This window comes from Saccostrea cucullata, unplaced genomic scaffold (assembly GCF_032062105.1).
Source record: "Saccostrea cucullata isolate Sc308-1 unplaced genomic scaffold, CSIRO_AGI_Scuc_v1 ctg779, whole genome shotgun sequence".
Classification (NCBI taxonomy): Eukaryota; Metazoa; Mollusca; class Bivalvia; order Ostreida; family Ostreidae; genus Saccostrea; species Saccostrea cuccullata.
Genome location: NW_026931120.1, coordinates 221,861 through 238,556, shown reverse-complemented (window position 1 = coordinate 238,556; position 16,696 = coordinate 221,861). Strand labels below are relative to the sequence as shown.

The 16,696-nt window shown below is 33.2% G+C and overlaps 2 protein-coding genes and 1 long non-coding RNA gene across 3 annotated transcripts in view; 2 read left to right on the top strand and 1 right to left on the bottom strand.

Moving 5' to 3' along the window:
* The window catches only part of LOC134231479 (gamma-aminobutyric acid type B receptor subunit 2-like), a 32,711-nt gene extending 22,478 nt beyond the window's left edge, over positions 1 to 10,233 (top strand). Inside the window, exons 8-17 of the mRNA XM_062713442.1 lie at positions 96 to 156; positions 3,098 to 3,178; positions 3,339 to 3,489; positions 5,490 to 5,622; positions 6,050 to 6,154; positions 8,251 to 8,376; positions 8,635 to 8,967; positions 9,353 to 9,494; positions 9,830 to 9,900; positions 10,011 to 10,233. Coding sequence (XP_062569426.1) covers positions 96 to 156; positions 3,098 to 3,178; positions 3,339 to 3,489; positions 5,490 to 5,622; positions 6,050 to 6,154; positions 8,251 to 8,376; positions 8,635 to 8,967; positions 9,353 to 9,494; positions 9,830 to 9,900; positions 10,011 to 10,118 — 1,311 coding nt within the window. The 3' untranslated portion in view covers positions 10,119 to 10,233. The remainder of the gene's footprint in view (positions 1 to 95; positions 157 to 3,097; positions 3,179 to 3,338; positions 3,490 to 5,489; positions 5,623 to 6,049; positions 6,155 to 8,250; positions 8,377 to 8,634; positions 8,968 to 9,352; positions 9,495 to 9,829; positions 9,901 to 10,010) is intronic.
* Positions 10,234 to 10,977: 744 nt separating this feature from the next.
* Positions 10,978 to 12,995, top strand: LOC134231494 (uncharacterized). Its single transcript, XM_062713454.1, has 3 exons — positions 10,978 to 11,182; positions 11,708 to 12,003; positions 12,265 to 12,995. The coding sequence occupies exons 1-3, from the start codon at positions 11,136 to 11,138 to the stop codon at positions 12,933 to 12,935; spliced, it is 1,014 nt and encodes a 337-aa protein (XP_062569438.1). The 5' UTR covers positions 10,978 to 11,135; the 3' UTR covers positions 12,936 to 12,995.
* A 1,147-nt stretch (positions 12,996 to 14,142) lies between these two features.
* LOC134231492 (uncharacterized) lies at positions 14,143 to 15,795 on the bottom strand. Its single transcript, XR_009984560.1, has 3 exons — positions 15,587 to 15,795; positions 15,330 to 15,428; positions 14,143 to 15,020 (listed from the first exon to the last, which is right to left on the bottom strand). It is a non-coding gene; the product is annotated as an uncharacterized LOC134231492 (long non-coding RNA).
* Positions 15,796 to 16,696: the final 901 nt, after the last annotated feature.

The following is a 16,696-nucleotide window of genomic DNA, read 5'->3' as shown; positions in this document are numbered from 1 at the left end:
TCTGATAAATTCTTTCTCTGACAACGTTGTACCATCTGTAAACTTAAATACTTTTGTATCTAAAATAAAATAATATATTTATTTGGACCATTTAGGGCGCAGTCTCATTCAACAATGGCAGAAGAGTTGGTCCAGCGTTTATTCATATAAACCACGGTATGCACACTTTTTAAATCGCACTTGAGCCGAAAGTTCAATGGGCCTTTCTGAAAAAAATAATGTCTGATTCCTTCAAATCGTTGAGCCACTCTCACATGTGAAGTGTGACCAACATGGGGGTATAAATTTAAATCAGAATACAGTTACTATAAGTTCTTTTATAGATTAGAACTAGAGAGTAACAATTAGTCATCTATTTAGGATCTTGAATTCGCCTTGGCGAGGCGATGAAAAACATAAAAATTGGATAAAAAAAAAATATATTCAACCACAAACCAAATTACGTTTAACATATAGCTATAAATTGAATTACAAATCATTGTGAAATCACGCCTATGAACATGAAAAAATATATTATTAGCAATAGCCATTAAAATTTTGTTAAAAAAAGGAATAATCATGAGATTATATCAATTTTCAAGCATTTGCTGGTAGAGCAGATCTATGTCCTTTTTAGCTCACCTGAGCCGAAGGCTCAAGTGAGCTTTTCTGATCAAAATTTGTCCGTTGTCTGTCGTCGTTGTCGTTGTTGTCGTTGTCGTCGTAAACTTTTCACATTTTCATCTTCTTCTCAAGAACCACTGGGCCAATTTCAACCAAACTTGCTACAAAGTATCCTTGAGTAAAGAGGATTCAATTTTGTTCAAATGAAGGGCCACACCCTTTTCCAAGGGGAGATAATTATGAATTTGAGAAAAATTAATGCCATTTTTAAAAAATCTTCTTCTCAAGAACGACTGGACCAGGAAAGATGAAACTCATATGGAATCATCCTCAGATAGTGTAGATTCAAATTTGTTCATATCATGACCCCCGGAGGTAGGGTGGGGCCAAAATGGCCGATCAAAGTTTTACATAGGAGTGTATAGGAAAAATCTTTAAAAATCTTCTTTTCAAGAACCACAGGGCCAGGAAAGATGAAACTCATGTGGAATCATCCTCAGATAGTGTAGATTCAAGTTTGTTCAAATCATGACCTCCGGGGGTAGGGTGGGGCCAAAATGGCCGATCAAAGTTTTACATAGGAGTATATAGGAAAAATCTTTAAAAATCTTCTTTTCAAGAACCACAGGGCCAGGAAAATTGAACTCATGTGGAATCATCCTCAGATAGTGTAGATTCCAGTTTGTTCAATTCATGACCTCCGGGGGTAGGGTGGGGCCAAAATGGCCGATCAAAGTTTTACATAGGTGTATATAGGAAAAATCTTTAAAAATCTTCTTATCAAGAACCACAGGCCCAGGAAAGATGAAACTCATGTGGAATCATCCTCATATAGTGTAGATTCAAGTTTGTTCAAATCATGACCCCCTAGGGTAGGGTGGGGCCAAATTGGCCGATCAAAGTTTTACCTAGGAGTATATAGGAAAAATCTTTTAAAAAATTCTTCTCTAGAACCATTGAGACAGGAAAAATAAAACTCATGTGAAATTATCCTCAGGTAGTGTAGATTTAAGTTTGTTCAAATCATGACCCCCGGGGGTAGGGTGGAGCCAAAATGGCCGATCAAAGTTTTACATAGGTGTATATAGGAAAAATCTTTTAGAATCCTCTTCTCAAAAACCACTGGGCCAGGAAAGATGAAACTCAAATGGAATCATCCTCAGATAGTGTAGATTCAAGTTTGTTCAAATCATGACCCCCGGGGATAGGGTGGGGCCAAAATGGCCGATCAAAGTTTTACATAGGAGTATATAGGAAAAATCTTTAAAAATCTTCTTCTCAAGAACCACAGGGTCAGGAAAGATGAAACTCATGTGGAATCTTCAGATAGTTTAGATTCAAGTTTGTTCAATTCATGACCCCCGGGGGTAGGGTGGGGCCAAAATGGCTGATGAAAGTTTTACATAGGAGTATTTAGGAAAAATCTTTAAAAATCTTCTTCTCAAGAACCACAGGCCCAGGAAAGATGAAACTCATGTGGAATCATCCTCATATAGTGTAGATTCAAGTTTGTTCAAATCATGTCCCCCTGGGGTAGGATGGGACCAAAATGGCCGATCAAAGTTTTACCTAGGAGTATATAGGAAAAATCTTTTACAAAAATTCTTCTCTAGAACCATTGAGACAGGAAAAATGAAACTCATGTGAAATTATCCTCAGGTAGTGTAGATTTAAGTTTGTTCAAATCATGACCCCCAGGGTAGGGTGGGGCCAAAATGGACAACCAAAAATTAATTCTCATAGGAATATATAGGGAAACCTTTTAAAATTTTCTTTTCAAGTACATGTACTTCAAAGCCATGATTAATAATATTTATGTAGAATTATCCTCAGGTAGTGTAGATTCTAGTTCGTCCAAATCATGATATGTCCTTTTTCCTAGCTGATGTGCTCAGGTGAGCGCTGCGGCCCCTGGGCCTCTTGTTTTATACAATGTGGCAACTCCGGTAGGAATTGCCACAATAATGGGGAATACTAGTAATTATATAAATTAGATTACGTTTCAAGAGATTCAGAATCACTTTTAATCTCATTTATATTCGAAAATTCCGTAGATGTGTGGTTTTCATACATCATACACTGTGATACTCTGAGTTACAGTAGGGCTTGAATCTGGAATCAAATTGTATGAACACTAATATATCGTTTAAATATCTTCAGCATGGAGGTCTTAGTCAAATAGGTATAGATTCATATTCAGCTTTTGAATACAAGTTTAATTAAGTCATGAATCCTTGGGGCTTTTAAAAACCCTTTAGTGAGACCAATTACAATGTATATGGACAATTTTGTCTGGGGAAGAAATAGAAAAAATATTTTAAAATTATTTGTGAATGGAGAATATAAGTACCAAGGTGACTCTGGTGAGAACTGTGGCTTATGGGGCTATTTATCATCTGAAATTTATGTTCATTTTTTTGTGGACAAATTTTCATGCAAAATCATTAAATGTTGCATTGTACACATGTTTTCAAAACACGAATGTCTTTTGTAGAGGATAGAAATGATGTTGCTAAGTATGAGCCGTTAAACAACTCGATTGAATGGTGGAGAACTCCACAATCTTTGTTTCCAGGTTAAAAAAAAATCCTACACTCTCCATTAATAGTATAAATATGCAAAAAGTATACCGAGTACTGTATGAACAAGACTGAAATAATTTTAATTGATTTAATTAAAGAATTACACAATTTTCTTGCCATTTAAAAGCTTTTTTATTTAAATATTATCGCTAGGTGGCATAATTCCAAGGGACAGTTTCCAGTATGTTAAAAGACGATTCCAGCAGTCGTACATAGGACTGACTATTGTAGGACTATTGATAATTATTGGTGTAGCTGTGGCCCTGGGATTCCTAGTGTTCAATATCCACTACAGGAAAAACAAGTACAGTATATATAATAGAGTGATATTTGATTTTTAAAAATCTTCAAATGAACTGTTTGAAGGGTAATATGCCTAAACAAGAGGCCCATGGGCCATATCGCTCACCTGAGCACTAAGGGTAGGAAAAAGTAGAAAATGGCTTTTTATTGTAAATTTAAATCCAAAAGTAGTCCCATAACCAATCATGGATTTGCTATTTTTTTTGAAAAATGATTTTTAAAGAATTTTCCTATATATATCGTTAAAAATTTTCGTCGGCCATTTTGGCCCCACCCTACCCATGGGGGTCATGATTTGAACAAATTTGAATCTAAACTACTTGAGCATGCTTCCCCGGGAGTCATGAATTGAACAAACTTAAAACTACACTACCTGAGCATGCTTCCATATATATATATGATGAATTATGGCTTTGTCATTCTTGAGAAGAAGATTTTTAAAGAATTTTCCTATATATTTCTATGTAAAATTTTGGTCGGCCATTTTGGCCCTGCCCTACCCCCGGGGGCCATGATTTGAACAAACTTGAATCTACACTACCTGAGCATGCTTCCATTTAAATATGATGAATTATGGCTTTGTCATTCTTTAGAAGAAGATTTTTTAAAGAATTTTCCTATATATTTCTATGTAAAACTTTGGTCGGCCATTTTGGCCCCGCCCTACCCCCGGGGGTCATGATTTGAACAAACTGGAATCTACACTACCTGAGCATGCTTCCATATTAAAAAGATGAATTATGGCTTTGTCATTCTTGAGAAGAAGATTTTGAATTTTCCTGTAATATTTATAATGTGAATTACAATTTTGAAATCCTATATATTTCTATGTAAAACTTTGGTTGGCCATTTTGGCCCCGCCATATCCCCGGGGGTCATGATTTGAACAAACTTGAATCTATACTATCTGAGCATGCTTCCATATAAATATGATGAATTATGGCTTTGTCATTCTTGAGAAGAAGATTTTTAAAGAATTTTCCTATATATTTCTATGTAAAACTTTGGTCGGCCATTTTGGCCCCGCCCTACCCCCGGGGGCCATGATTTGAACAAACTTGAATCTACACTACCTGAGCATGCTTCCATATAAATATGATGAATTATGGCTTTGTCATTCTTGAGAAGAAGATTTTTAAAGAATTTTCCTATATATTTCTATGTAAAACTTTGGTTGGCCATTTTGGCCCCGCCCTACCCCCGGGGGTCATGATTTGAACAAACTTGAATCTACACTACCTAAGCATGCTTCTATATAAATATGATGAACTATGGCTTTGTCATTCTTGAGAAGAAGATTTTTAAAGAATTTTCCTATATATTTCTATGTAAAATTTTGGTCGTCCATTTTGGCCCCGCCCTACCCCCGGGGGTCATGATTTGAACAAACTTGAATCTACCTACCTGAGGATGTTTCCCCATAAGTTTCATCTTTCCTGGCACAGTGGTTCTTGAGAAGAAGATTTTTAAAATATGCCACCAAATTTTCATTAATTCCCAATTATCTCCCCTTGAATGAGGGCGTGGCCCTTCATTTGAACAAACTTGAATCCCCTTCACTAAAGGATACTTTGTGGCAAGTTTGGTTGAAATTGGCCCAGTGGTTCTTGAGAAGAAGTCGAAAATGTGAAAAGTTTACAGACAGACAGACAGACGGACAGACGGACAGACAGACGGACGCCGGACAAAATGTGATCAGAAAAGCTCACTTGAGCTTTCAGCTCAGGTGAGCTAAAAACATTAATTATCTGCAGTTTACTGTGAAATCACTAATTTTCGTGGGGGTTAATTTTCGTTGTTTTCGTGGTATGAAGAGACCCACGAATTCATGTCCACCACGAAATGTAAATGTTCATATGCACAACTACTAAAAAGTTCTTCACGAAATCAAATCCCCACGAACCAACATTTTTTCTTTCAACCACGAAAATTTGACCCCACGAAAATATATGATTTTACAGTATTCGTATTTCATCAATATTTTTTTTCATTTGTTTATAGAAATATAAAAATGTCAAGTCCGAGGATAAACAATACTATAATTGGTGGCGGATTGCTGATCTACGTGGCGGTAATAATTATGTCTGTAGATTACTCCGAGTCCCTACCATGTCTGAACCATCATATCTGCATGGTATGATATATATTCTGTGCCTATATATTTATCTAGGAAAACAAATGAAAAAAGTCTTAAAATGATTAAATCATATTAAAAAAAAACTTTAATCTATACATTAAAAAATTCAATGGAAATATTACAGTTATTGTTTATTTCTACATAATTGAAACCCCTTTTTCCCAGTAAAAAGAAGTATTTGGTATTTACGAGCGGTTTCTTATACGAAATTTTGTCATTGTACAAACGCTAAGTCTTACAAATATGAGCTAGAATAAAATGCTTTTAAACAATACATCATATTTTTTGAAACATACAAATTTTATGAAGTGATATAAGAAATTATCAATGCAATATGGAAGATCCCAGTACATCTTTGAAATGTCCTTCACAAGGCTATTTTTCTTTTTAAGAAAAACTACCGCAATATTTTATATTTTCACAGCTCAACGTCTGGATTATTTCGATTGGTTTCACAGTTGTCTTTGGAGCCCTGTTTTCAAAAACCTTCAGAGTTCATATTTTGTTCACACAGGGTATGATAAAGAAGGTAAGGCTATATGGAAAATCACAAATAACATTAATGTTGATTATATTCATCTTTGCAATAAATTTAGCGCCTTTTGGACCTGAAGTGTATAGTCATTTTAAAAGACATAAGTACCGTTTTTGTGTGGAAAATTAATAAGGCAAATGAACATTAAGAAGGGGTAAATTACAAATTAATTTTTAGTTTACTTTTTTCTATATTTTAACAACATGTATAATATAATAAGACAATTGTTTCAAATTAAATTGATAAAAAAAAATGTATGCATTTTAGTGTTCTTGGTGTATTGAAAATGAATACTTAAAATCTTGTTGTGCAATAATATTAAATATTAAGGTTATCAATGCATTACATCTTCATTTTGTACCTAATAAATGAATGGTTCGATAATTTGAAATATGGCAGAACTAAATCACAAAATATATGGATATAATGAGCAGTATTCAAGCTCAAATGTCCATTAAAATACAAATCAGGAGCAGAGCAAACAGGGACCTCTTAAACATCATTTGTTCGTGGGATCAGGTGCGATGGAACAGTGAGTATCCCCTCCCAACTGCCCTGTGCTCCATGTCATGATCGGGAAATAATGGAAATAATGGAAATTACTCAATCATAGTAAATGCATGTAGCACAATTTTGATCATTGCCCATTTGATTGCATCGTAAATTAAAGATTGAATTCTATGGACAGCACATGTATTTAAAATATTTTAAAAAAAATTAGCTTTCTTATGAATCTCTCTTAAATTGCAAAGCCTTAATGTAACATTTTCTTGAAGGAAAGATAGCTCTACGTGCAAATTAGCCAGTCTCTAAATTCTATCAGTCATATAAATTGGATTAATTTTACCTTCAACATTACCTAGCAATACATACTCAATTAGACTAAGTTAAAATGATTCAAAATTGTTCGATATTCCTGCATTATACATTGAATGACTTAATTAAATTAATACATGTAAATATGTTTTCTTGTGTGAAAACGGTGTTCTTTCGTCAGCCTAATTGAATCATTATTTCATTCGAGATATTCCAAAAAGTAGTCCATTTTCTATACATGTAAGTGTGGGAAAACAAGATATTTACTTTGTTTCATTTCTTTATCTCTTCAATAAGAGCCTTCCAAATTCATTTTTTATTTCAAATTCATTTTTTGTTTGTTTTTAAAAGGAAACCTTTCGAAAGAAATAGAATTATGTAATTATTTCGTGATCACACAATTATCACATAAACGTTTTCTGCAAAAACATGAACATGTATTACAGCTTTTAAATTAATTAAGTGTTAATTTACGATATTTTACAATCAGTTGAATTCATATTAAACCTTTTGAAGAAAAAATGCCTGTCTAACAGTCTTTTAAACGGCTGCCTTACATTGTTACTTACATTAGTACTGTTCTTTATCAAGATAATTTAAATCGTCTTAGGAGATAAGTAATGAGAGGAACCAGTAACCCATCTGTCCTTATACTCTTAACAAATCTTCAGGACTTTTGAATTATCTAATATTAAAATAAAAATCTATGGGGACATTATCTCAGATTACATTTATTGTTTCATTGAATATGATTGATATTCCTTATCTTCATATTTCATCAAGAATCTAAGTTTGGAAAAACGTTAAATCAAATTTAGAACAGTACAAAAAGTAAAACTCATTCTAAAAAAGAAACCATACAGGGCAAAGATACTAGTTACATTTTTTTTTTCAAATAAAACTTGTAGTATCCATAGAACGTACATATACACATTGCATGCTTTATTTTGTGGAAGCAACACAATCTATTTAAATTTTTATATTTCCCTTGGGTTATTTCCCTAGGCTGCCATCTTTGAGGTCAACCTTGTGATTTATATTCTTTGTCTTACCAACTTTAAATTCTGACTTAAAGAAGGCTTTTAAAAAGTATATATTACTTTAAAAAGAACTTTGTTTCCTCTACAACAAAATTAATGCCAGTATAACAAATTAATGGAGGTATATGAATATGTTCACCTCGATCCAATATGACAGTCAACAGGAAATAAGTCTTGTTAAAGAATTTACACCTTTCCAAAATTAGCTATTAACCATATCATTTTTGAAAGCAGCAGACGATCAAAGACGCTCACTTATTTGGTCTGCTAGGCGTTTTGGTGCTGCTCGACATTCTTTTTCTCACACTCTGGACCATACTTCATCCATTACGACTTCTGGAGAAGACTGTTGAAGTAGAGGTAAAAAAAAAACAATATTGTCTTTTCTTATTTCAAAGAATTCATTGTGATCACGTGATTTTTTTAAAAAATGTTTTATATGATTCTGAAATCTTATGGCAAAGACCATGATTCAAAATGAATTATAGAATACAATTTTCATTTAATGATTAAACTAGAATTTAATTTGGTTCTTTAGAAAATTCATATGTAGGAATTTGTAAGGCAAGAAAAGATTACTTATATAGTATAGAAGTACAAAAATCATATATCTTTTAGCTGAAAGATTCAGATACTATACTGGTGGAAACCTTCCACGTATGCTACAACGAGTACCAGTCCTACTGGTTGTCAGCCCAGTACATCAGTAAGGGCGCACTGCTGGCCCTGGGTACCTTCCTAGCCTGGGAGACACGCCACATCAAAGTCCCATCGCTAAACGATTCCAAGTACATCGGCTTTTGCGTGTACAACATAGTAGTTGTGTGTGCCCTATGTGTGCCCGTGACGTTTGTTCTGCCACCGGAGAAACCAACGGCGAAATACGTCTTCACGTCCATTGTATGTGTGTTCACAACAACATTGGTGCTGTGTATTCTCTTTATTCCAAAGGTAAAAATAAGATGTCAACGCTCATCTTGTATATCCTCACAGAACTTATGTGATATTTTATGTACATGTGCATGTCGATATCTTGCTTATTCCCTAATGCAGTTTCAGGCAAACTTAATTAATGATATATGTGTCAATAGTTTTTTGTTTTTCTTTCAGGTTATTTTTTTTTTGGGTCTCTGGGTTTTTGTGTTGATAATTTATACATTGTAACATATCCAAAATCGAAATTTCACAAAACAGACTCATTTGAAGATGTTGTAACATTTAAGTTTAACATGACTTTCGACTTCGTTTCTCTGTCGAGGTATCCTTTTATTTCAGGTTTTTTAAATAAATAAGAAAACAATGTACATGTACATATTTTTTTGTAATTCATAAAAAGGTTAAACTGAGAAAGTCGACAGACACTATCAGATTCAATCAGAGCTTGGGTAAGCAAAACAACCTGTATAAGAAGTCGTGTAAGATTGGCAACGAACCTACAAAGACCACCAATGTATCGGCAGTAGAAGAGTTCGGATCAGGTTAAGTTAGAATAATATCTTAATTAAAACAGTCTCAAACATGTGAAAATCGTCTAGTACTCTGTTGTAGCTTTTTCCAAATATTTCCAGACTCTCTTTTTATTACTTTACTAGATTTCTTTTATAAGTGAGTTTAACGTCTTTTCTAACATTATTGTTCAACGTGCTTTTTATTTTGTTGACCAGTTCCGTAATTTAATTTATTATTCATTTTTATAGTTTTTATTTATCCATATTGATAAATAATATTACAGTTTATTAGCATACAATAAAAATATTATGTTGATTCCGTTAATGACAAAACTAACACTATCTTAATGAATCTCTTCAAACAGATTTCAATCAGAAAATACTTGAGAAAAACACTATTAATGAACAGATGTCCAAAACTGGATCAGATATTAAGGTACTATAATTGCCATTTGTAAAATCCTCAAATGATTTATGCTTTGAAAATCGTAACCTTCTAAACACTAACTTAATTATACCTACAGGCTACTTTTTTTTAATTTGCAGCTTATTTCAGTGGAATCGGAGAAAATTTCGACCAATTCCGTTTCCGAAAATGCGGACCTAAGGAAACAGAGAGAAGATCAGAAAGACTTTAATTGTACATCACTCTAAGAAAGAGAGGAAGCATTGAATTAATATCATTTTTTTTTCTTTGTCGGACAAAAGCTCTACAAGGCTTGTGTTTGTTGTTAAAAAAATCCGACATTAAATAAAATTTTCTGTTTTAGATTTTTATTTTTTTTATGTTAAAGGAGATGTTGGGATATTAATTTACATGTAGATGAAAGTCTATGGAAACATAAGAATTATGAAAATAAAAAGTATACATGTATTTGATTAAAACAACTGTTTTTTTAGACTATAAATTAATTATTTAATCTTCCCCTTGTTGCTTATTTGAGGTATATATATATATATATATATATATATATATATATATATATATATATATATATATATATATATATATATATATTTTTTTTTTTTTTTTTTTTTTGGAAAGTTATCAAATTAAATTGTTTCCTGTTCGTGTTAAGTTCAACAAATGAGTGGGATACGTATAATACATGTACACACATGTATAGCACTCTCGACGTACAATGCATGGTATTTATAACTTGTTACATTAAAAAAAATAATAACCAATAAATAAATTGGACTCTCTATTAAGACCCAACTAAACGGAGATAAATAGAACAATAATTGAATTTATCAAGATTTCATCAGTATTTCAACAACGATAGGGTTTACACTTGATATTATTTTTAACGTGTCATTTCAGTGAAATTTTCTCGGACCCTTTCTGAGACGTACACGCATAACGAAAAAAAGAGAGAAAGTTTTAAACGATCTCATATACAATATTTAAGAACCTTCGACGCAGTTAGTATGGCCTTTGAACGTGAAGCAAACAAACCAAAGAAAGATAACTCTAAATACATATTCGACACATTCATTACCAGGTGTTGTGAAATTTCAGCGTATGAATATATATTTAAATACATCTTCGACACATTCATTACCAGGTGTTGTGAAATTTCAGCGTATGTATATATAATTAAGAAAAACCACCCTTACATTAAAGTTACATAGATAATACACAGGTATATTGAGATTTGATTGTATACAATGGCTTGCTTCCGTGAGAATAAAGAGGAGAACATTCAGTTTGACAGGTATGTAAAATGATTGAACAATTCATATTTTTAAGTCAAAACACGAATAAATGTATACATTTACAATATACACAAACATGCACAAAGTACATATATATATATATAGAATCAAAAATAAGCTTAATATTAATTAAGTTAGATCATGAAAAAAAAATTATATAAATGAATATCTAAGCTCTTTTTACAATCCCTCTTTATTTTTCTCCTTGAAATCTTTAAATTTAATGTCTTGACAAACGCTCTTAAATTTAAGTACCCTTCACTGGGGGATATACCGGTATTCGATTTTATTCGATAAAAGTATTCTTAATATTAAGCAATTTAAAGTACCAGACACGCTTTTAACCTCTTTTTATGTTCTTTAATTAAAAGTGTCCTATCTTTATAAATTAAGGCCAATAATTAGTCTTGATGTACATATTACATGCTCTACATGATTGTATGTGTTGAAAATCTTCGTAAAAAAGACCCCACCTAGATAATTTCTTACCGTATTTGTAAATTCAAATGTTCATGTAAATGCAGCGAGAAGATGCGCCAGGAACTACAGGAAAATGGGTATGCTGTGATCCCTAACCTATTGACCTCAGAAGAATGCGACAGACTGACGTCACAATTCAGAGACTGGGTGGCGGAGTTTGATGATAGTTACATCCCCCTTCAGAAGAAGTCCTCGGTTATCCAATCCTACAGATGTGGACATTTTGAGCCGAGTTGGGAGGTACGCCTGAGGGCCAAGAAAATTTTCCAGGAAGTGTGGGGAACAGAAAAATTGCTCTCCAGCATTGATGGAATTGCGATTTCTAAACCACCAGAAAATAGTACGTTGCTACTTTTTAAGTTATTAAAATGCACAACTTTATCATTAAAAAATATTATGTTAATATATATATATAATATATACCAATATCTGACAAGCAAATGCAATGGCAAGTTTGCCAAAAAAAAAAGAGAGAGAGAGAGAGAGAAAAGGCCTAAATTCATAAAACAAAACAAAACAGAAAGACAAAATGAATAATTCTGCTCTGTAAAAAGTTTTTTTTTATTTACATGAAACGTTAGATTTAGCTTGCTATTTACAGAAAGGGAATACAGAGACATTCATAAGGACTGGCTGCATCTTGACCAAGGGATTCGCAGAGAGGGTCTTCACGCTTATCAAGGCGCTGTTTACCTGGAGGAACAAACCCGAGATGACTACTGTTTCCGAGTGCTCTCGAAGTCTCATCTTTACCACTCGGAATTTTTCAAGACGTTTCCAAACGCAGTAACTAAAACAGAGTGCACCGATTTTTACAAATTGAATAACAACGAGAAAGATTTCTTTTTCAAAAATGGATGTACTTTCGAATGTGTTCCGGTGCCTAAAGGAGGGATAGTTTTATGGGATTCTCGGACGGTTCATGATAATACTCCTCCGGTATCGGAAAGACCGAATCACGATAGGTGGCGCTTTGTCGTCTTTGTAAGTATGACGCCTGCAATATGGGCGGGTGAAAAAGACATCGAGTTCAAACAAGATGTGTACAGGCGGATGCTGCTAACATCGCACTGGTCATCCCAGGGGCTCAAGACATTCAAAGAATATAAAGTTGGTAACTGGAAAAAGCGAGCAAATATAAGCATTGATTATTTACCGGATATTGCAAGAAAACAGGAAGCCAAATTGTTAGCTGGAGTCGAGCGATATGATTTCAATGATGGAACCCCAAATGGGCCAGACGCACCGAAATGGAGATTTGGCATTTATTGAAATTTCCTTTTCCTTGGCTTAAATAATATCGGATGTTTAAAAAATTGACAGAGTTGTTGTAGACATGCAGAAAGGTTTGCAAAATGTAAAAATGTACGTTATACATTTGCATGCTCATTATAAATTTATATGAAATTTTGATAAATACATGTAGTTCTGTACATGTTAAAGATGATGAAATAAATAATAAAGCATTTGTATTGTTAAAATAATTTGTTGAATAAAAAATCAACAACATTTAATTCTCGCTTTGTTTTCATTAATATCAAAAAAGGAAAGGTATTTGAAAGAAGATGATTAGAACTCCTTTTGGTCATGTACATTTACATGTACATGTACATGTATATGCATTTGTCAATTCAGAACAGATAAACAAATAATTGAAAAATACATAGATCTACATGCATGCCAGTGACACAAGAGTATCAGTACATGTATATTTATGATCAAATGTAAAATGTATATTTCAGAATTACTTGCTGCTGCAACCGATAAACGTGAATGAATTGATTATCTTTTAAGAAATAAATAGAATGAATTTCCTGGATGATTGAATTTTTTATTACGCAAAATCTGTGAATATATTGGTCATTGAAATCGTTGTTACGTTTAACAACTTTTTTATGATCGGGTTCGAAGTTCCTGAAATAAAGCCAACAACAACAAACGGGACCAACACTGCAACAGAACAACTAGTCTAGTGAACTACTGAACTAGCCTACCTTGCCAGTGACAGTGTAAGTAATTTACAGTGCAATATGTTAGTGCAAATATCACAAAGGTCTTTTGATAGAAATTGCGAAAAGGAATGACATAAATAACATGTACAGTATATTTATATGATTATGCAATAAGTTACTGCGTAAGTACGAACGCCTACATGTATCTGTGTATTAGGATCAATTTACATAGAAGGCGTTATTACGCCTTTCGAAAAGGCATGAGTATATATGCCTTTTGAAAGGCGTTATTATGCCTTTTGAACAGCCTGTATTGCATAGGGCTTGTGTTCCGGATTGTTCAAAAATCATACATGGCGTACTTTTTGTAAGTTCAGACTAACTAAAATTAAAAAGATGTTTTTTATTTGTTTTGTTACTTTATACAAAGATACATGTAGGACTTTCCTGTAAATTACACAATGTAAATCAATCAAGTTTCATAGATTTAAAACAATCCTTACCAAAGTAAAAGCCTTCTGGCACATAGTTGCAGCAAGTTTACTGGTAGCTGGTAGCAGGAAACAAGACTATTATTTTTTTTTTGGCCTAAAATGAAGAAAGAACATGATGGGGGAAAATAATATACAAACATCTGCATTATCACTTATTCAAATTTAAAATAAGCTATGCTAAGTAAACAATTCTTATTCTAGTATAATGCATGTATAATAAAGTCAAAACTTTTTTTATCTGCCACTTGAAATCAATGTCCATTTGTGACAGGCAGAATCTTTCAATTTCCCCCAACAATATTGACTAAATATATTAAAGAAATAAAGTAGAGTAAATGGTCACTTGTCTAATTTGGTCAGAAGACACTTAAATCTCACAATATTATTTACACAGTAAAAGGAGACCATTTTGTCCAGTGTCTTGATTCTATCACTTTTAGAAAAACAACAACAAAATTCCCTTGAAGAATCCATGTCATGTTGAAAGAGTGTCCTCATCTGTTGCATTTCCCATTAATTGATTGATTGTATATTGTTTAACGTCCCTCATGAGAATTTTTCACTCATAAGGAGATGCCAACATTTGCCGTGGGAAAGCTGCAAATTTTGTCCTTTACTACATCAATTCGCACTCAGGGCCATTGAGCAGGATCTTTTTTGATCATCACCTACTGCAACATGGGACCTCAGTTTATACAGTCTCATCCGAAGGACCAGTCTCCACGTTCCACAGTGGAATTCAACTCCTAACTTCGTGACTTGAGAGCAGACGTTCTAACCATGCATGCAACACATTTGATAGGAATATTTATTAACTACTTTCTTGGTACATGTACTTTAAGTTCACTCTGAGATTTCAACTAACTTTTCATGATTGGGGGGGGGCTTCCTTTCCAACATTATGCAAGTATCTGTTAAAAAGATAGAGAGAAATTACTCGCATTGCAGTCATTGAAACCAATAGTTATTTAACAAATGAATTTAACCTAATTTTCACCTAGAGATTCCACATTTGTATCTTGTTTTGTGTGCACTAAAAACATAAATGGCATTTCAGGATAGATTGACACACAAGGATTCAAAAACAACACTTCGTTTTAAACAAAAAATCTACATGCTTCCCTGACAAATTATATAATTAATGTAAAGTGTATTTTATCATTTGTTTACATGACATAAACATTTAAATATGGACCCAATTATTAATTGTGATTACTTACTTTTAGTCCATGCTCTTAGTTAGCAGAATCCTTTCCTGCAGATAAATGCCCTCTTAGTCTATTCTTTGTGGAGGATTTACTGATTCATCATCAGTCCATCTGGATAGAACAAAAAATAAAAACATAGATCTATAGTTCTATACTGACCCAATTTGTTTTGAGACCTTAGAAATTCTAACTGGCTCAGCAATACAGTCAAGTCTTATTACTATGTAAAAAAGACATCAGTGTTATACAATTTATTTTAAAATACTCACATTCTCTCTTCATTCACGGTCTATGTTGCTGTTTTCTCCTTTCTCTTTGTTCCTGTCATGAGTCATGATGACCCAGGTGGTTTAAAATTGGTGCAAACTTCTAAACTGAAACTGCACTGATAAGCCGTTCTTAGATAGGTCTGTAACGTAACAGACAAGTCGTTTCTAAATCTTTATGGCACACTTTTGGCACACAATGATTTTGATAGTTAATAGAAACATTTCTGGTACACTTCTGGCACACCATATAAATAAAAGGCATCTAAGGGAAAGTTGTGGCATACTTCTGGCACATATGTGCATCAGATCATTCAATGTGCCGCTAGAAGTACATATGTGCCCCTAGCAGCACACAATGAACCGCAAGTGGCATACTGTGTGCTGCTAGCTGCATTTACTGCACACTTCTGGCATACTGTTCTGGTACATAGATTTGTTTGCTGCAAGCTTGCCGCAAACTTGCAGCAAACATTTCATTTTGGTAAGGGAATAACTGTTTTTTTTCCCAATTGGTGTTAAATATATATCACTATAGAAACGTTATCATTATTTCATTATCATGACGTCTCCATATGAGTGAAAAATCCTTGAGAAGGACTTAAACAACATATAATCAATCATTATCATGATTCTCTCTACTACAGTTATGATTTTCCTAAATTTTGATGCATGTGTCAGTTGTCAACATGTGTTCAATAGACAGAAAATGAATACAATTTCTTCCATTTGGAGCTCATCTCTCATAATTGACCTTTTAAACTTACCTTAATTGTTGTCCTACACTGGTACATGCTTTAAAGTCCTTCTACAGTAGTACAGAAAAACATGTTCATATTCTTCCCCACTCGACCAATATTTAAATTAAATTTAATAAATTCTTGGATATAGTGAAACAAATGAAGGACATTGAACATAATTTTAAAAAATTAAAAATTTGGTAAGCTCATTTAAAAATCTTCTCTAGAACCACTGATGATCTTATCTTATCTGGTCTAGAGAATATGGAACTTGTGTGGTGTGAAAGCTTACAAACATAGCATAGACTCAAGATTCACAATAGGAGATCAAAGTTTTACATAGGAATATTCAAATTCTTGAAAACAGTGAGAC

What these genes read in the sequence shown, in the direction of transcription:
- LOC134231494 (XM_062713454.1), top strand. Translation starts at nt 11,136, where the DNA reads ATGGCTTGCTTCCGTGAGAATAAAGAGGAGAACATTCAGTTTGACAG. An exon ending in GAGAACATTCAGTTTGACAG is followed by an intron (nt 11,183 to 11,707) that starts GTATGTAAAATG and finishes ATGTAAATGCAG; the next exon opens with CGAGAAGATGCGCCAGGAAC. An exon ending in TTCTAAACCACCAGAAAATA is followed by an intron (nt 12,004 to 12,264) that starts GTACGTTGCTAC and finishes TGCTATTTACAG; the next exon opens with AAAGGGAATACAGAGACATT.